The sequence below is a fragment of the Lepidochelys kempii genome, chromosome 16, assembly GCF_965140285.1.
Source record: "Lepidochelys kempii isolate rLepKem1 chromosome 16, rLepKem1.hap1, whole genome shotgun sequence".
Taxonomy (NCBI): domain Eukaryota; kingdom Metazoa; phylum Chordata; order Testudines; family Cheloniidae; genus Lepidochelys; species Lepidochelys kempii.
The window spans coordinates 15,661,487-15,681,474 of NC_136395.1; the positions used below are offsets into that span (position 1 = coordinate 15,661,487).

General features: G+C 49.1%; 2 protein-coding genes across 2 annotated transcripts; one reads left to right on the forward strand and one right to left on the reverse strand.

The window, feature by feature from the left end:
* The first annotated feature begins 1,662 nt into the window (after window positions 1-1,662).
* On the forward strand, window positions 1,663-9,054 carry TOR2A (torsin family 2 member A). The gene is made up of 5 exons (XM_073313971.1): window positions 1,663-1,896; window positions 2,989-3,254; window positions 4,412-4,587; window positions 4,926-5,053; window positions 5,903-9,054. The coding sequence occupies exons 1-5, from the start codon at window positions 1,761-1,763 to the stop codon at window positions 6,145-6,147; spliced, it is 951 nt and encodes a 316-aa protein (XP_073170072.1). The 5' UTR covers window positions 1,663-1,760; the 3' UTR covers window positions 6,148-9,054.
* On the reverse strand, window positions 8,917-18,326 carry TTC16 (tetratricopeptide repeat domain 16). The gene is given in 12 exon segments (XM_073313972.2): window positions 8,917-9,274; window positions 9,661-9,803; window positions 10,709-10,874; window positions 10,997-11,138; window positions 12,253-12,494; window positions 12,667-12,881; window positions 13,922-14,143; window positions 14,146-14,244; window positions 14,785-14,928; window positions 15,233-15,323; window positions 16,457-16,635; window positions 17,755-18,326. Coding segments are annotated over 12 exon segments (1,878 nt in total). The 5' UTR covers window positions 17,800-18,326; the 3' UTR covers window positions 8,917-9,084.
* Between the last annotated feature and the right edge of the window lie 1,662 nt (window positions 18,327-19,988).

Consider the following 19,988-nt stretch of genomic DNA (forward strand, 5'->3'; position numbering starts at 1 on the left):
CTGCACCTTCTGGAAAAAATTGGTGTTGGATTTAGTGAGAAGGCGCCACCTGGTGGTGCTTTTAGAGTTGCATAACTTACCACTACAGCCTATGTTGGTATAATTTATGTCACTCAGCGATGTGAATAAACTACCACCCTGAGCAACGTAAGTTAAACCAACATACATGCTTGTGTGCACAGCGCTCAGGTGAGGTAATAGGATCTTTTACATCACCTACCTTGTCTCTCTCATGTCCACATTACCACTTATGTCGGCAAAACTGATATCGCTCAGGGGTGTGAACAAGTACTGCTGAGCCGCTGTAAGGTCTCTAGTGTATACATACCCTGGGACCAACATGGCTACAACAACACTGCAAACAACTGTCAAAGTATCTTGTGGGGGGGGAAGCAGGGCAAGGGGGTAATTTACCAGTAAAAGCTGGCTGCTAAAAAGGCAACAGCCTGACACTGCCAGCCATCCGCCTGAGCTCAGGTCCCTAGAGCGCTCTCATGCCCGAAACCAACAGGCTTGCACACTCTGAGGAGTTACTGTGCTCGGTCCTAAGTCAAGAGGGGCATGCTCAGCGATCCTTTCCAGCAACCTCCTCTCTTCAGTGCTGGGAGGCAGGGAGATGGACAGGCCCCAGAGGGTGCTGCTTCAAATGCTTTTTTGTTAAAAGGAGCCTGTTTGCAATGCCAAGGCCCCCAGCTGTACAGGGCAAAATGAGGGTGTGAAAGTGCCCAGAAGCACTCCCATATCCCAAAATAGCAAACGTACCTGTGTACTAATCACCAGTCAAGAGTCTAAGTGAGATCCTCGATTGAGCCATGCAGAATGCATGTCTTGGAAGACGCTGTTAGCTGCACCCATCCATGAGTGCAGCAGCTGCTGGTTCCCCCTGTCCCGCTCCTACCATGTGGAGAAGCTTCCCTCTAGCTCGCCCCCTCATCGCTGCTCCATCTCATTTCAAATCTCAGATGAAAACCTCTCTCCTCACCCTTGGCTTAGGATTCCCACAAATGCAAGTTTGTCTGGTGGGGCAAACACATGCATCCCGACACTGACTAAAGGGGACAACAAGGTAACCTGGGCTCCTAGTTATTTTGAGACCCCATGATCCAGGCCTGAGACATTTGGACGACTCCAAAATCAGGATGATCCCAGAAATGCCCAGATCTGGTACCAACCCGCCCTGCTGCAATGCTCTCCCTCGGTTGCTGTTTCCACTTTAGACGCACTTGTGACCCCCCCCCCCCCCGCCCCAGGGAAGCCAGTGGGAATTGAAGATGCTCAGGCTGAGGCAGTAGCTGTGCAGAGCCTTTGGGATGCAGCGTGGATGACAGACGCGAAACCAGGGGCTCCCAAACTGGGCGTCACGACCCCCCCGGGGATCGCAAGGTTACTAGGTGGGTGTCACGAGCTGTCTGTCAGCCCGAGCCCCTGTTCAGTTAACCCTCCCCCTGTTTGCAACTGATAAGGGGGGGGGTCACACTTGCTGCGGGACAGGGCTCGCCAATACGAAGTTTGAGACCCACCGCGCAGCCCCACAGGAGGAATCTCCCCCCTGGGCCCTGTCCCCCGAGGACCCTGGGCACAGCCCCGCCCCCCGCATTTAGGCCCCACCCCGCCCGCTTTGGCTCCTCCCCCGCCCGCTTTGGCTCCTCCGCCCCCGAGCGCTGAGGCAGCCGCGGCTCTGGCCGTTGCTTCCCGCCCTGCCGGGAGCCGGGCCCCGCGCGGGGCAGCCTGGGAGCTGTGGTCCGGGCCGCGAGGCGGGGATGGGGGGCGGCTCCGGGCCGCTGCGGTTCCTGCTGCTGCTGGGGGCCGCGGGCTCGGCCACCCCCTGGGACCTGCGCTCCCTGCGCTGCAGCTTCTCGGCCGCCTGCGAGTGCGACTTCCGGCCCGACGTGCGCGGTGAGTGGGGGGGGCCGGGACTCGGGCGGCGGGGGGGTCTCGGGGGGGGCTCCTGAGCAGCTAGGGAAGGGGGTGGACCGGGGGAGCTGTGGAGCGGGTCATCCCGGACTGAGGGGCCACCGGAGGACGGTTCCTCCCGGGGCGGGGTGTTGGCTCCCCTGGGGTGCCCCCCCCGCCCCCCCCCCGGTGCTGTCTATTTAAGGAGCGGGTACGAAGAGTAACGTGCATTTGGTTGCTGCCCCGTGAGCTCCCCGCACCCTGGGGAGACACCAGGTCCGCCGGCCCCCAGCACAGGTGCAGAGGGCGAGATCTCAGGGGCGAGGGGGGGCCAGATGTGGCTAGTGGATGGTTGGGAAGGGCTGCGCCTTTTGAGAGTATCCTTGGAGAGGAGGTGGAAGGATGCCCCTTCTCTGAGTCCCACACTAAAACCAGTTCCTTCAGGGCTGCCGCCATACAGATGTTCAGGAAGAGTTACCGTTTTGTGTTGACTAGAGCCTGATCCGAAGCCCGTTTACTGCACCAGGCATTGAATAGCGACCCTGCTCCCTGGACAGTCCCTTCCCGTCTGTTCAGTGTTTCTGTTCACTCTTAGTTCAAATGTCTAAAGTAATGGAGCTTCCCTCTGGAGACGGACCTTTCCTCCACCCCATATCCCCTGAAATTCATCATAGTATTTCCGTCTTAACTGCATCCCATTACTCCCATTGTGAGGCCTGGCCTACCTACACTTAAAACTTTTATCAGTATGTATGTAACTTTTTGCTTAAACTAGTTATACCAGTAAAAGCTGTAGTGTGAATGCAATTACACTGCTATTAAAGTGCCTTAATGCCAGTATAGCTTTTCAGTTCCCTGAGCACTTTTATGCCGATAAAAATGCATCCACACTATTTTTACTATACTGGTAAAGTAAAAGAAGTATACTTTTAAGCATAGACAGGCCCTGAGCCAACTGAAGTTATCCCAAAGGAAGAAATATCCCCCAACCCAGCGTCTGAGGGGAGAGGGCAGAGATGGCTTCAAACAACAGCCCAAATAACATCCATCTCTTAACCCCAACACATTCTAAATCTTGGTTTGGATTCATTCCAGGTCTGGAGTGTGACTTGGCCCTGAACCTGGTTGGGCAGCACCTGGTGAGGCAACTGGTGGTGAAAGGAGTGAAGGAGTTTTTACAAAATCATGATCCTGTCAAACCTCTGGTGATGTCCTTCCATGGTTGGACTGGCACAGGGAAAACCTTCGTGAGCTCCATGCTGGTCCGCTACTTGTTCCGAGATGGGCTGCGCAGTCCATATGTCCATCAGTTCTCCCCAATAGTGCACTTTCCCCACCCTGAACAGATCAAGCAGTACAAGGTAAGAATGGAGGCTGCCTCTGAAAGCTAAACTACAAGACTGATTTCCTCTTATGATTATCTAGTCAGCCATTGGATAATATTGAGACTCTTCTCCCACCTTCCAGCACATACTGGAAAGTGCAATAGAAGCACTTGTTATAGCACCTCTTATCTGAAACTGTTCTGGTGCTTTCCAAACACTAATTAAGCCTATGGGATATTATCTCAGCTATGCAGATGGGAAAACTGAGATATAGCTAGGGCAAGTGACTTGCCCAGGGTTACACAGCAAGTCAGTGGAAGAAGTGGCCATACAACCCAGTCTCCTGATTACCAGCCCTCTGCTCTAACTACTTGATTGTACTCCCATTAACCTTGGCATTGCCCAGAATCTAAAGAAATTATGCAAGAAGGTTAGCTGACAAATACTGAATGGAGCAGGAGAACTAATGGCATTTTGGGTTTTCATTACACTGTATTTGGAGAAAAATGCGTAGCTCTCTTGCTTCCTCAGAAGAAAGAAACTTGAGTTAAAATCCTCTGTTGGAAAAAGCGCTTCAGTGAAGACTAACACATTTCACCAGAAAGTTTGTACATTAAAATATGGAATGGTATAAATATTGGACCAGCTGTAGCCTTTGTGGTGTAAGCATGTGCAGCTGCCACCAGAAGAGTCTTGCATGCTTACACGAGAACTCAATTTGGGTAAAGTATATCTTCCTAAGCGTCCATACTAATGGCTGGTCTCAGCACAGAGTGAAGGGAGAGAGAGTACATGTTCAATAATTTCTGGGGTCTGACTATTAAACTTGTGGAGCTCTTGAATTTCCCTTTGATCCACTCCATATTCTTCTTTATATGGATTTGTATTAGTAAGACTATATTAAATTAGGCAAAATTCACCATGTTGAATTAAGAGCAAAACAGTTTACCAGGGAACCTTCACAAATGGAAGTCAGTCTTGCACTGTACAAAGTTAATCCTTCTTTCCAGACAGAGCATCACAAGTGCTGTTCTAAGGAACAACAGCTTTTGGAGGTTGCTATTTCTGGCATTATTAGCCCAGGCTGAGTTTTCATGTAAGCGTAGCTCTTCGGTAGCTCAAGCTCTTCGGTAGCTCAAGCTCTTCGAACAAGTTTGTGGTCCTAACTGGTTTGGTTTGGTTTGGTTTTCCAGGAAAATCTGAAGAGTTGGATCCAGGGGAATTTGACAAACTGTGGCCGATCAGTGTTTCTCTTTGATGAAATGGATAAGATGCACCCAGGTCTGATCGATGTGATTATACCATTCCTTGGACCCTCCTGGGTTGTGTATGGAACCAACTACAGAAAAGCTATCTTCATTTTCATAAGGTAAGAGAGCTCCCTCTGCGGCAAGTATAACTGGGTTGGGGATAATTCTAATGCAATGCTACTAATTTGGTCAAATGTTAGTAAGTTCCTCCCTATTTTAATCACCCAGAGCAGGTATTTTCTGTCAGATCCATGAGATCTCAATTCATTTTAGTCTGCAAAGGTACATGGTCTCATAGTGCTTTGCCTTTTCCGCTATCTGGCAACCTCTGTAGCAGTCTTCATAGGCCAACTAAGACTGCTTCCATACTCACTGCAGAATGAGGCACTGCCCCTGCAGTACAGTACTGATGTCATGGGATAACTTTCTGGTAATTTCTTGTCTTGGTCTTGCTCAGCAACGGAGGAGGTGAGCAAATTAATCAAATGACGCTGGATCTCTGGTATGCCCGCAAGGACCGGGAAGAGATCAGCCTGCAAGATCTGGAATCTGCAGTTTCAGAAGCTGTGTTTGAAAATCCCAATAGTAAGTCTTTCCATCAACTGGGAAATGCTTTTCAGCGAGCATGTTCACCAGCCATGGGAGCCATACCCTATTTCACATAAGCCAATGATATTTATACAGTGTTTTACAGATATGTGTCAAGCTATTACCAGTTTTCAGGGAGAAGCCTGAGGTGGAGTTAGGACCTGGATGAATTGCTTTGGCAGATGATAGGAAAGTTCTGCTGTTCAAGCCTACAGAAACATTACCATGCTTAAAAGAGCTCCATTGGGAGAAGGGGCACCCACGACTGAATAGTAGGCAGATAGGGTAGTGGGGCTCAGTAAGAAGCTAATTATTAAGGGCCTGATCCTGAGAGGTACTGAGTACGTAGAGATTTCCTTTATTTCCATGCTCAGCAATTCTTGGGATTGGGCCTAACATACGTTGGTGGGTCTGAAGTATCAGTACAGCTGTTAGGAACCATGTGCTTGGAGACCACTGGATTTGATTACTTAGTGGACAACAGATGGACCCAGCTCCCTCAGTTGAATCTGGAGCAGAAGCAGATCTGTTGTCTCTTCTAGGTGCTATGACTAGAGCCCGGCAAATCTGTGGATATCCACTTTATATCCACAGATATCTGCATTTCCAACTGCGGTTGTATTGTTGACCATCTTTGTGGCTCCTGGATTGGATGCAAATCTAAATGTTTGTATCCACACAGGGCTCTAACTATGACTTCTTGGAAACCAGCTCTGGTGGTGCTGGCTTTGACATCTGATTCCTCCTAGAGGGTGGGGGCATCTCCTATGCTAACAGGGTTGAATTCCAAAGAATTGAGAGAGACTCTGAAGGTAAAACTCTTTGCCTCCCCTTTTTCTCCTGCAGATGGGTTTTGGAAGTCTGGAATCATCGAGGAGCACCTCATTGATCTCCTTGTGCCCTTTCTCCCACTGAAGCAACACCACGTGAAGCAGTGTGTGGTGAATGAACTCATCCAGCAAGGCTTAACGGTACGACAGGACATCATTCAGGCAGTTGCTGACAGCATCCCCTACTTCCCAGAGGAGGAGAGAGCGTTCTCGTCAACAGGCTGCAAAACGGTAGCCTCTCGCGTCACCTTCTTCTCCTAACCTGAGAGAAGGAATCTTTCTCCAAAGCAGTGCACAGTTGAGGAGCTGGTAAGCAGCCCTTGGAGGATAAGTTTACCCATGTACTTGCTCAGATTCAGAGGAGCAGAATTTAAGCATTCTTAAAGCTGCTGTGCCCATTAAAACAGGGATGACCATTAAGAGCAACAGATTGTGGAACTCTGATAGAACAAGTGCTGCCTCCATGCTAGTCCCACTGCTCTTCAGCCCTAAGACTGCCAGATGCAATCCTGGGAACAAAGGGCAAACTGACCTGATTCTAAGCACTTTATCAATCTGTTCTTTGCCTTGGGGGAGGGTGAACACAGAACAGCCAAGAATACTACTGTGATGTGTAAGTGGAGTTCAAAGGGGAAGAGGCTGGGATGTATCCCAGTGGCTGGGAAGGGTTCTTGGCTACTGCCACCTCCCTTTGATCACTGGAGCTGAGCAGATCTTCCCTGTTACTCTCTGGGCAGCTGTCAAGAACTGAGCAGTCAAGATTCTCTGGCCTAGCTCCAATAAATGATCTTCCCTGGGCTGCTGACAAGGGAGTCTCACCCTCTAGTGCTTTTTTAATGGCATTTTTAAACATGTATTTTAATGTGAATCTCAGTATGAAGGCCCCAATGTCCTAGAGCCTGCCATACTGCCCTGTGAACATTCTAAACAGATGGACCAGAGTCTCATCTTAAATCTCTGGGGTAAATGTTAAGAGCCAACTTTTCTCAGGTTTTCTTTCACTGTGAATAGGAGCTAGTAAGTAAGATTCCAACTGCAGTATCCCTGAGTGCATTAGCATAAGGGAGAAAAGGATGTGTGATTTCTGTTACCAGCTCTCCCCATGACTTGGGGTGTGACCTTGAGCCAGGCCCTTAACCTCCCTGGACATTTCTTCCACCACAGAATACCAGGTCGCTCCCTTTGAGTCAGTGGCAATTATTTGCATCTTGCCAGGGAAGAATTGGGAGCCACCCATATCAGTCTTTCCAGATATAAAAATAGTGATTCCTACCTCGCAGGGAGACTAGACATTAACTAATGGTTTTAAGTACCAGGTATTAGTCTTGTGCTGTATTACATTGCTGGGATGAGTGTGTCTCATCTGAGTTGTGTTGAACTGCTGAACCTCTTGCATATTATATATTAGAGGTTGTCATTCTGATAGGACACTGCTGAGAACCTGTTGTCCCTGGCAGAGCCAGTTTCCATTCCAATTCAGTGCCTCAGATGCAGCTTACTGTATCACAATTAAATGCTGCTGGGGGTAGGAAATAATTCATAGGAATCTACTTCCCCAATCTCTGCTATCACTGACCAGCACAGCACTCTGCCCTTTCACCGTGTAGCAGCTGGCTACCCAGCATACAGTGAGAGGAAACCGTGTAAGCTCTATCTGAGCAAACAGATTTGGGGCTAGGCAGAAAGTGCTCCAGGAACTCTCATGCCAGTTGCCGCAAGAAGGTCTCTTCAGTACAGCACTAGAGCAACCTGCACTCTGGTTGAGAAGGAGCCGGCGCTATTCCACTCTGTTCAGATCCTGCCCAGGATACAGCTGGACCACGATACAGATTTACAGTCAAACATTCTGCCTTTTCCAAAATGTTCATTGTTTTTAATTTAAAATAAATCTGTTGAAAAAACATGCATGAGAAGCAGTCACTTACCTCCTTTCTAAACTCCCAGTTATCTATGAGCCTGCATAATGCATTGGAACAGCTGCCTGACCTGACAAAACTAACTCAAGTAGGGACATGGAGAAATATCTACTGTCTAATGATGGAAAACAAAAGCAGTGGTCTTCCTCTGGTGTAAAAGACCAGTGAAAGGGCCATACTCAACTATAAGAAGTACCATGCATCCTCAGTGGGGGTAGCTGGAGTAGGGAATGGTGACGTCTCAGCTACTGTCTGTCAAAGTTAAACACCAAGAGAGCACTGGCATCTGTTTTCTCTGCCACGTATGTCCCTTTGTTTAAAAACCCAAAGAGTTGCTCAGGAGACCATTAAAACTGCAACAGAGATATTAGAGCAGAACAAATGTTATCTTCCACTTCATCTTACAACCAGAGTTAGCAGTGATATTTTCATCTGAAGGGGGAGACCCAGTTGCTATGGTTGTTTTTTTCCCTCAAGTTCTCATGGTCAACCTCCTCACTTGTTTTAACACTAATTGAAACTGAAACCTTTTTGTTGTTTTGGAAACCAGGTTTAGCACTCTCCTTTCCACCCAAGTCAGAGCAATTGAGGTAAGAGTTTGGGGTAGACGGGACAGGTATAACTTCACAAAACTTTCAATACGTGGCATATGTATGTCAATCACCCAGCGTGACTAGCATTAGATTAACACACCTGGTTTAAGAGTTTATCCTAATCAAAGCATTGCTCCTGCTCAGCCTGCATTCAGATTAATGCAGTGCACAGAGATGGTTCACAGCTAGTCTGCTTTCCTGTCCAAATCTTATCACTATGTAGGTAACTTAACACTAGCCCCCTTAGACGTTCACCTCTAAAGCAGCAGTATTACAAGTTTCTTGTTAATTCAGCACCCTTCTGTGGCAGTAGCTTGCAGTACAGCAAAGCCTGTAAATATAGTGACTTCCTGGAAAATAGCCTAAAATTCTTGGCAGAGCTGGCTTTCCTGCTTTGGGAAGACAGCTCCTAGGCTACCTGGACAATGGCTGGGTCCACACCTTGCAGGAGGAAAGGAGGTCTGTACAGATACCAAAAAAAAAAAATAAAGATGAGAAACAGGAGGGGGCTACAGAGGAAGTGAAGTGAGAGACGCAATATATTTATTAGAGCTGAGATAGCAGGACAGGAGTCTAAATGCACCTACTTTCCATTGAAAAACAGCTTGGTGTCTGTAACCCAGGCAGCTCAGGTGCTGTCTCTAACATGAAGCTGGAGCGGTTTTTGTACTCCGACTTTTCCTGCCTTCTCACTTTTTCTCCTCCATGACAGCTTCACTTACTTTATTCACTCTCCTTCTGGAGATAGCTATCTGCTTGTACAGTTCTTGTTCCGTGGCACAAGGGCTGATGATGCTCTCTGAATCCTTCAGGGCTCTCTCGGGCTCTTCCCTCTGAGCACCTGGTTTCTTTGGTTCATCCTCTATAGCTCCGGGTGGCCTGTAGGGGCACATGAAAGGCAGAGACCTTACTTTTTGCAGCTGCTCTGCAAAGTGATGCATGAACAGATCCCCTCAGAGAGCATGTGATCTAGTCCTTGTGACAAGATTCACAGTCTATAGAAAGATGGCAAGCTACTGTCCTTTTAGGATCACAAAAGGACAAAAAACTATCTGGAATAAATCTGTCACTCCCGCTCCCATTGAAATCCTTGCAGATTTTGTGGTTGACTTGGGTTCCGGTTGTCCTACATAACCCAAGAATAACGATACAGTACTTCTAGATCCAGGAAGTGATCAGGCTTAAAAGATTTGTATTTTGTAATCAGCAATTATTAGATCTTCAAAACAACTTTAGCAGACCTGTCCCCAGTGCCTACTCCATACCATTGGAGTTTAGCTGGGCTGTTGGAGTAGGGGCAGGCTTGAAGCTTTCTTTCCAAGATTGTTCTGGCAACCTCCGCAATCTTGCTGCTTATAATATCCTGGATGGGCTGTCCTGGAAAGAGGCTGGTTACAACAGGTAGGACCTGCTGAGGGAATGAGATCAGTTGAATGGCCAGATGTGTGCTGAAGGAAAGAGTTCTTCCTCCTTCCATCATCAGATAGGGTTGCAAGGATTAAGCTGTGCAGTTCCCATTAGAGCAGCCAAACACTTGCATAAGTTACATTAAAAATATATTCTAGCATTTATGGCCAGAAGGGACAATCAGATCATCTAGTTTAACCTACATTGCCCAGGCCAATAGCCACCCTACCCCAAATCCAACCACCAGAATTAGACCAGCGTATTACAGCCTTGAGGCATAAGCCTCAGCGTTAATTTTTTTTTTAATCCAAATGAAATCTTGCTAGTGTAGGGATTCTGGTTTTAAATTTAAAGAAATATTTAATCCATCAAAACCTTTCAGGGAGGGTGGGGGAGAATGCAATTCCTGGGAAATGAAGGACTAGTTTATACTCAAGGGCACGTAGTACTTTGTTTAGCTAGCATGGTAGGTGGATGTGGGGTTTTATTTTTCCACTCAAGCCCTGGTCTCGTTTCCTGATCGCTCTTAGTCACAAGGGGTTGCATGCTCTGAAGCCAGATGCATCATGAGCAGCTTGAAAACACAAGAAACAAGTTCTTGGTTTATAGGCAGCAGAAAAAAAGCCTCCTTAGGTTTTTAATTTTAGCAAATAAATGCTGCAAGCCCTAATCATTATTATCTGTATTACCGTAGTGTGAGGGGGAACCTTGGTCCTGGACCAGGACCCCACTGGGCAAGGCACTGTTCAGACACAGAACAAAGACTCTCTCTGCTCTAAGGAGCTTGCAGTCTAAGTGTGTGTGTCCAGGATATGGCACAAGGACTACGGGCCCAGATAAATAGGGTGTCACAGATTTTCACTACTTGGTCAGTGTCTGGCACAGGGAGTGGTGTCAGTGAGGTACCGCCTCATTTTCAGGGTCCAGCAACAGAGTTATGATCACATCCTCCTTAGCACTCATCACATCCTGCAGGAACAGGCGGCTCTTGGCCCGGTGCAGGTAATAGTGCGGCAGGCGAGGGTTGCTCTCGATAGCACCAGAGAAACAGTATACTGCCTGCTGGTACTTTCTGGGAAAAAAGATACAGGGAAACAGAAGAGTCAGGTGTGCAGACTCCCTAGGCAGCATGAGCTAGGGGGATAAGAACTCTGTCAACTGGATGTAAGGTGGCAGTGAGCCATTCCAACATACCCCTGCTTGTGCTCCTGCAATCCTAGTTCATCCAGCAACATACCAACGCGTCTTCGCAAACTAAAGTCCATCGGACTCAATTCCAGCGCCTGCTGATAATCCGCCAAGGCAAAGGTGAGCTCTCCCAGCCGGAAGAGGCAGTCTGAAGTGGAGCACACAGATTACTTTAGCAAACAGCAAGCTGAGGTCAGTATTTGTAGCAGCTATAACATCCCAAGACTCTCAAAGTCCAGTAATTGATGCGCAGCCTGTTTACTCTCTCTAGATATCTCCAAGCATATATAAAATGCAACAATAACATGTCTCTACAGTGCCTCCCATCCCAAAGGCTCCAAAAGCTCTGTACAAAGCGTAGACACACGGAAGCAACTGGAGGAACAGTGCTGTAGGAGAGCTAGATATTATTCACTGAAATGCAGCCACCTGTAGGGTGGAATGCAACAGCAGTTCAACAGTGCTTAGAAACACCATGTAGCAATCAGCACACTATAGTGGGATTTTAGGGAGGCAGAATGTAGTTTCCAGTTTGGAATTAACAAGGTGACAACCTCGACTGTTGCAAAAAGTTCTATGGGATCTTTCCTGGTGATAAATTGGATCAGATGGGAATGTGAGGGCGCAACCAAAGAAGGTGCTTCCAGTAGCACAGATGGGGAATGAGTCCGTAATAATCATTAACAGTTAGTAGTTATGCAGCACTTTCCATTTTCAAAGGGCTTTGCAAGCATTGACTAATTAATCTTCACAACCCCCCATGCAATAGGTATTAGTTACGTTTAAAAGAGGAGGAAACCAGGGTGCAGAGAAGTTAAGCAACTGACTGTGCATCCCGGAATGAATCAGTTACAGAATTAGAGATAGAAGCCCAGAGATCTAGCTTCCAGTCCCTTACTCAGACTCCACTGCCTCCCTGGTACGGAGAATGGGAGGAAAGAATGCCACGTGCAGCACCCTTCAAGGTCTCCCATTTGAGCACTGACTATGCTTTACTTATGAAATCCAACATGATTGCATCCTGGGCAGGGTAGCTATAGGCATTGTATCTCCCCCCTCACGTGTGCACCCGTACATACACAACCACATGGTTCCACCGCTGTCAGCACACTCACTCATGCACTCCCTTATCCCAAGGAACATTTCTGGTTGTTTCTAAACATATGTAAGAGTTAAACAGCTAAGCTGTGTCAGAGAGAGAGGCTACCCCAATGGGATACCCTCACGCAAACTCCATCACCACCCAGGAAGAGCCTTGCTACCTCCTCTGTTGACATAGAGTCCCTTCTCGTTCTTCTCCCCTTTCAGGGCTTTGTTGAGGAGCAGCAGCGCCTCTTCGAAGAAGCCCTGAGTATAGCAGTGCACTGCAAAGTCGTTGTACGTGAGCAGGAGCTGCCGTTGCGCCTCCATGGCCACAGCTCCCTCTTCTTCACAGAGCTCTGTGGCCTTGATGTAATCATCGATGGCTGAGTTGAAGTCTTTGAGCCTTCTGTGTAGAGTCCCTCTGCCATGAAGGGAGGGAGACAGGATTAGAGCCCACTGGTTAAGGAGAAATTAAAATGATAGGGGCGTTCAGACCCTGGAGCCAGCACGCACTCACTAGTGCGGACTCCCACTCCCCTTAGTGGGTCACAGAGAGCCACCTCAGTAAGGACTGGATACAATGGGGTCTCTACCTGAAGATTAAGTATCCTGCATCAAAGGGGCTGTTCTCTATGGCAAAGGTGATTTTGAGCAGGGCATCCTTCAAGTTTCCCTTCAAGGCCTTATTCATAGCCTGGTTCTTGGCTTTCTGTGCTCGTTTCAGCAGCCTCTGCATTTGAACCTGAGCTTCTTTGTGCTGCGGCTCCAGCGCAATGGCCTCCTGGATGTCCTGGTAACACAAGATAGCCTGGGAACAGAGGTTAGGAGAATACTAAGAACTTGCACTCTCCTCCCTCTGTTACCGAACACTTTACAAAGGGGAACTCAGGATCATTATCCCCATTTTGCAGACAGGGAATTTGAGACACAGATTTGCCCAAGGCCACACACTGCATCAATGGCAGAGCCAACACTAGAAACCCAAATCTCCTGGCTCCCAATCTGGTGCTTGTCCACTAGGTCATACTGGGCAAGAGGCAGTTTCTCTGATCTGTCTCATTCTGTCTATGCATTTGCCACACCGCTGTGAGCGGCTGATAAAACAGGAAAACAGGTGGCTCAATGGATTCTCCAGAATCCTGTCATTCAGACCCTGATTTCTAACCAAGGGCACCAGTTGTTCGTGCAGGGCAAGAGGAGTCCCGTTTCTAACAGGAAATACAAAACAGAAATAAGATCTCTGATCTCCTCAGGGTTGAGGGCACCACACTTCTGCTGAGCCAAGAAACGTGTGATCTCCCATCAAAGAAAAGTACACTACCCACAGAGTGAGGCTCTGCTTCCATCTCTCTGCCTGCTTTCTATAGACCAAGGAGGGAGAAGGCTCTGAAATGGTGTAGGATTCCATGGCCAAACAGGAGGGGAAGGTAAGAGCCCTGCCCCAGAGGTGCGGAATCCCACAGCCCAGGAGGCTGTTATCTAGAAGAGATAGAAACCATCAGTTTCTCAAAAGGAGTGAGAGCAGCTGGAAAGGTTTAGAATCATGTCTCTTGAAACCAATTTGATGCTTTATGCTAACTGATTAACCACAGAGCAACTTAGCTCTTCTCTGTCCTTAGGAAGCAATTCCATATGAAATCCATATCCAGCCTTGCACGTATGCTGTTGCTTCCCATTACTTAGGTAACTATCAATTCACCCAGCAAAGGGTTAATCCTGGAGCTGGAAGTGTTGACCCATTGTCCGGCAGATTGAGAACGGTAGCTATAGGCCACATTGGGACAGGAATGACTGTTCTGTGAAAATTTCCTGCAGCCAGCACACCCTGGGCAGAGTAGGTGCCCCTACCCGACTGAAGTGCTCATTCAGCTTGGCTCTCAGGATGTACAGATCTGGGTTCTTTGAGTCCTGATCTAGCTCTTCATTGACAAGCCGAAAACAGTCATGGTATCTGTTCAGGGCAGCAAGACAGGAAATGCTAGAAAGAAAAAGAAAGGGCATCATAAAGTACCAATGGAGAATACAGTTGTTAGAGAGGCTAGGATAAAGACATTCCCTATCCCAGTTTACCTCCTCCTGCGATAGACTGAGTTGTCAGGCTGCAGTTCTGAGGCTCGAGTGAAGGACTCTAAAGCATCCCCATAGACCTCTTGGTCAAACAGAGACTGGCCCTGCGGATTCAAATCCCACAGCACAGAATCAGTCTGACTCAGGCCACCTGCCCATTGCTCCAGGTTAACGAGAGAGACAGAGCATTCTCTCTCTCTCTCTCTCTCCAACTAATCCAGGAACGGAAGAGGAGATGCAGCTGCACTAAATACCATTCCCTCCTAGCTGGAAAGCACTGAGCATGCATGAACCCCAAATGGGACTTTTGGCTCTTCCTGTGCTGCAAATAAATTAGCATGTGGAGAGGAGGCCCCAGCAGACTAGGCATGAATATGAACAGTAGAAACATGAAACCTTTCAGAGAGGAAGGATTGGAGAGAATCCCCTATCCCCAAATATAAGTATGCACAAAGGACTCTCTCTTGGAAATCCAAGATCATGTTGACTTCCACTTCAAGTAGCATCTTCAGATTTGCCTCAAGATCAGAGGTCAGACACTAGACCCAGTATGCTAATGCTGATAGTGAAAGATCAAGGAAAGGCACGTGGCGGGGATAGGGAAGGCTGGTGCCAGCTGGTAGGGGCTATTCTGTACCCTTCACCTGCAGGTAAAGAATGAAGGCCATGCGCTCTACATATTCTTCCTTTGCAGAGGACAAGGAATACGCCTTTCTGAGGTTCAGCACAGCAGACTGGAAATCACAGAGCTTGAGAAAGGCTTCTGCCTTCTGTACATAGAACTCCACCTGCAAATGCACCCACAGACATTCCTCAGTCCTGGAGGATAACTTTCTTCCTTATCCTGTTTATCCTTTATCTGGACACATTGAAACTAACCCTTTGAGACTCATCACTGCAATCCCGCCCAGACAGATTTTAATATACGCCAATGACATTCTTCATTTGATAATCTTGGAAACGCAAGAACATTACAGGCTTTGTCCTTCCCGCTGAAGGACTCCATATCCCCATGCCATGCAAGGTGGGCTTGTAACTTCACCTAACTATGCCTGTTCTGCATTCCCCCTTGCCTAATCACGTTCCTCTTACCTGTTGGGGGTTCAGGTTAATGGCTTTGGAATAACAAATGACAGCTTTCTCCCACTCGCCTTGGGAGAAGAATGCCTTCCCTCTCTGACAGCTGTGATGAGAAGACAGCATTATGAGCTAATGCAGAAGTACATTTCCCCTCCCTGCAGCACAGCCTTTGTGACAGTCACAGACCCATGGGAGCGCTGACTCAGTTTCCCTACCTGTAAACTGGAGATAATAATTGTATCTGCAAGGGTGTTACGAGGCTTAATTCATTATTCGTTAAGCACATGGAGAGCTTTGGGTGGAAGGTAGTAGAAAAGAGGACAACTGTCTCTACAAGCACACTAGCCAGTGTTCTGAGCCTTCTCAAGATCAAAAAGGGGAACTTGCAGGACCACAGCTCTGCTAATTGACCAGCACTGCCCACCTATTGATTCTGCAGCAGACTCTGGTGACCCCACTGCTCATATGCTTAGGGAGAACAGATTCTGAAATGCAGGAACTGGGGACTACCGGTAGACACTAGTAATGGGATAAAGATGCTATCATCTCTAGGTCACTCGGTCATATGCTCCTCAGCTTGGTAGTCACTGAAGCCATCTGACGGTTGTTTGGTGGCCTCACCATATTTATAGAGTCTGTCATGGAGGTTAGAGGACCTATGATTTTCCTAGGTTTTATCCTAAAATGGGCTATGGGTGAGTGTCTCTGTTCTGCCTGTTCTGATGTGAGGAAATCAAGGGGCAGTCAGCACAGTGAAACATCAGACAGTCTTCCAGATGGCAGTTCAACTGCAGATAATCTGCCCTCACTTTTAGAAAATTACCTAGCATGGCAGCCATTTCTGGTGAAAATTCCCAGCTTAAGTTACTAGGTCTTAGTTCAGTTCCTAGAGGACAGGTTACACCATCACAGTATGCTCTTATTGGGTCCTGGCTGGCAATCTCAACAGAGAGACCAAGGACCAAGCAGGCTGTGCAGCCTGACCTCCCTCTTGCCCATAGAAGGGAACCCACCAGAGCAGGCTTAGGGCACAGTGGCTGGGCAGGGGAAACTGCAGCCCATGCTGTACCTGTTCTGAGGATAAATCAGACACCAGTCCCCCAGGACTGTCATTCCTCGAACCAGTACTAAGTAAGGTTTTTTAAAAGTTTGGTTCCCGGCCTCCTTGCAGGACGTGGACAAGAAACCAGGTGTTTGTAACAGTGAAAATGTATGAAGTGTCTGCTGGGCACTCACTGCTCCTGTATCTTTTTCTGCACAATCGCTGTCGGGGACTTCACTCCGCTGGGGTCCTTGATGTCTCGCAGAGTCTGGCTGGACCCAAAGATTTGTCGCAGGGATCTCTCCCGGAGATCCTCTTTGGACACAGCAGTCGGGAACAGCCCTTTAGTCTCTGTCTTCATCTCCAGTCGCACCTGCAGGGAGAGAGGCTGATGGTCACTCTTCCTCCCCGCCCCCCTGCTGGGGTCTCCACCCTTGGCCACCACCCCACAGCTCTAGTCCCCGGGGACCTCTGACCCCTGGTTACATCTGACCTGTCTCAGCTCCCTCTGATCCCACCCCAGCTCTGCACCTGGCACTCTCCACACCCCCTCTCCCAGCTCCCTCTGCCTCCACTGCTCTGTGCTCTCTGCCCACCCGCTCTGTGTCAGTCGCCCTCTTCCCCCTCTGCCCCCACCCCTCTCAGTTCCCTCTGCCCCCCAGCTCTGTGCCCTGTGCCCCCACCCCTCTGTTCCCTCTGCCATCCCAGCTCTGTGCCCTCTGCCCCCACCCCTCTCAGCTCCCTCTGCCCCCCCAGCTCTGTGCCCTGTGCCCCCACCCACTCAGCTCCCTTTGCCCCCCCAGCTCTGTGCCCTCTGCCCCCACCCCCTCAGCTCCCTTTGCCCCCCCAGCTCTGTGCCCTCTGCCCCCACCCCCTCAGCTCCCTCTGCCCCCCCAGCTCTGTGCCCTGTGCCCCCACCCACTCAGCTACCTCTACCCCCCAGCTCTGAGCCCTGTGTCCCCACCCCCTCAGCTCCCTCTGCCCCCCCAGCTCTGTGCCCTGTGCCCCCACCCCCTCAGCTCCCTCTGCCCCCCCAGCTCTGAGCCCTGTGCCCCCACCCCCTCAGCTCCCTCTGCCCCCCCCAGCTCTGTGCCCTGTGCCCCCACCCCCTCAGCTCCCTCTGCCCCCCCAGCTCTGTGCCCTGTGCCCCCACCCACTCAGCTCCCTTTGCCCCCCCAGCTCTGTGCCCTCTGCCCCCACCCCCTCAGCTCCCTCTGCCCCCCCAGCTCTGTGCCCTGTGCCCCCACCCCTCTCAGCTCCCTCTGCCCCCCCAGCTCTGTGCCGTGTCCCCACCCCCTCAGCTCCCTCTGCCCCCCCAGCTCTGTGCCCTCTGCCCCCACCCCCTCAGCTCCCTCTGCCCCCCCCAGCTCTGTGCCCTCTGCCCCCACCCCCTCAGCTCCCTCTGCCCCCCCAGCTCTGAGCCCTGTGTCCCCCTCAGCCCCCCCCCCCAGCTCTGTGCCCTCTGCCCCCCTGCGCAGGCAGCGGTGCTCACTTTGCTCTGCCCCAGCTCCTCCTGCGGTGCCACCGCCGTCGCCATCCCAGCGGCTGCGTCCCTCGTTGCTAGGCAGGCGGTATCCAGGCAGCTGGGGGCGGGCCCGGAGTGAGAAGGTTCCATGGCCAGGGCAGGATCCCCGCTGCGCTCGCATGGGCCCCTGTGAGCCCGGCCTGGGAGGAAGGGGCAGGGCTCGCAACAGCCCCTCCCACGCCGAGGTCATTAACCTGGGTGATGGGCAAAATCCTGGTGTCCCATCGAACTGCAGCCAGCTAGGTAGGAAGGGGCACGAACCTGCCCCTGAGCAGGTGGGCTTGTCTGATCGGGGTCAGGACGCCTGGGTTCCATTCCCAGGTCTGCCGCTGACTCGCCATGGGCGTGTGGGCAGGGCACTGGTTTTCCACCAGAGCTGCTCCACTGGTGTCTGGAGCAGGCCAGACTTTTGCAGTCACCCATGTTCTCTACCCTAGGGTGACCAGTCATCCCATTATTAGGGGCTTTGTCTTAGATATGGAATTGTAAACATCCCCACCCCCGCAGAAAAAAGTGTCCTGATTTTTCACACCTACTGTCTGGTCACCCTACTCTACCCCGTGGGATTCTGAGCCAGACTAGAGGACATGGTGTTAAACATACTGATCGCCGTCAGGAGTCTGGTTCCATTGCCAATGCAAACATTGAAAAATCACAAGACAGGCCCCAAATTATGAAACTGGTTTAAAAATTAGGAGATTTTAACACTAATATATTTGGGATTCTTTGCACTTGCCTTCTGGTTTGGGAACATTTAGAGGTCGAGTTTTCAAGCTTTTCTCCCCAACCCTGAGGGCTATAAAGTTACTCCTTTTTCAATGAAATTCTCAAGTAATAACAGGTTTCAGAGTAACAGCCGTGTTAGTCTGTATTCGCAAAAAGAAAAGGAGTACTTGTGGCACCTTGGAGACTAACCAATTTATTTGAGCATAAGCTTTCGTGAGCTACAGCTCACTTCATCGGATGCAACCGGATGTAGCTCACGAAAGCTTATGCTCAAATAAATTGGTTAGTCTCTAAGGTGCCACAAGTACTCCTTTTCTTTTTTCAGGTAATAACCTGAGTCTGGCACTTGGGGCTTTAAGATAAACACCACAAATCATAGCACAATAAAATCACAAGAGTTGCCAACTCTGAATCTTGTCTACACTAATGCTTCCACCAACTGTGGAACTATTGTAATGGTGGCTGTATAAGTACCTTAGATAAATAGATGGCAGCTGATGGGCCATTTAGACTAGTTCTATGTCTACAGAAACCTGTTATCGCTATCATTTTCCTCCATTGCTACCACCAGAGCAGCTGTTACCAGTGGTAATAGTACATAGCAATAATTGTAAGGGATTTCCAGAGTAGCTTTGTTAGTAACATACTGATCAGAGTTCAAGGATTTTTATCCTCTAATAATACTTTGTGTTTCTCTAGCACCTTCCATCCAAGGATCTCAGAATGGGTTGCAGATGTGGTTATGGCATACAACTGAGATTCCTAGGTTCTAGTCCTGGTTTTGCTACAGACTTTTGGTGTGACCTTGGACAAGTCATTTAATCTCTCTGTGCCTCATTTTACCAGCTGAAGCAGGAGAATAATTTCCTACAACAGTAGGTTTGGGAGTTAATTTCTTAAATGTATGTGGAGTATTTTGAGATGCTTGGTTGAAAAGAAGGGAGGTTCAATTAAAAAAAAATAGGAATGGGAATTAAGCCTCATTTTACTCCTTTACATCTGGATTAACCCCATGTTACAGAAACCAAAACACAAAGGAATGTTACCAAAACAATAGAACCCAGCAGTCCTGACGCCTAGATTCCAGCTCCATACTACCTCTGTATGTTCAACAGCTGTGTGGACCTGGGTTTAAAGCTGCCATTTACATCTATGATCCAAATGGGTAAAATAATTTGAGACGGGGAATCCCATCCTGTGGATCATTACAACGTGATGTTCATCCCATAGTAGTGATGGAACTTTTTTTCTTGCCCAAATGTCAACTGAGGGAGACTTTTCTGAAGCATCCTTGTCCAGTACTAGTGCCATGCAGAGTGATTGATATTGTGATACAGGGCCTTCATCCGCTAATAATGTATTAAAGCTGATTACATCATGTGACAGACAGATCGAGGAGGGTTGGTCTGACCTGCCAGCTTTGATGCAGCCTGCAGGCATGAATCCTGTGCCTGGTAGCTCTGCCAACAAGCAAG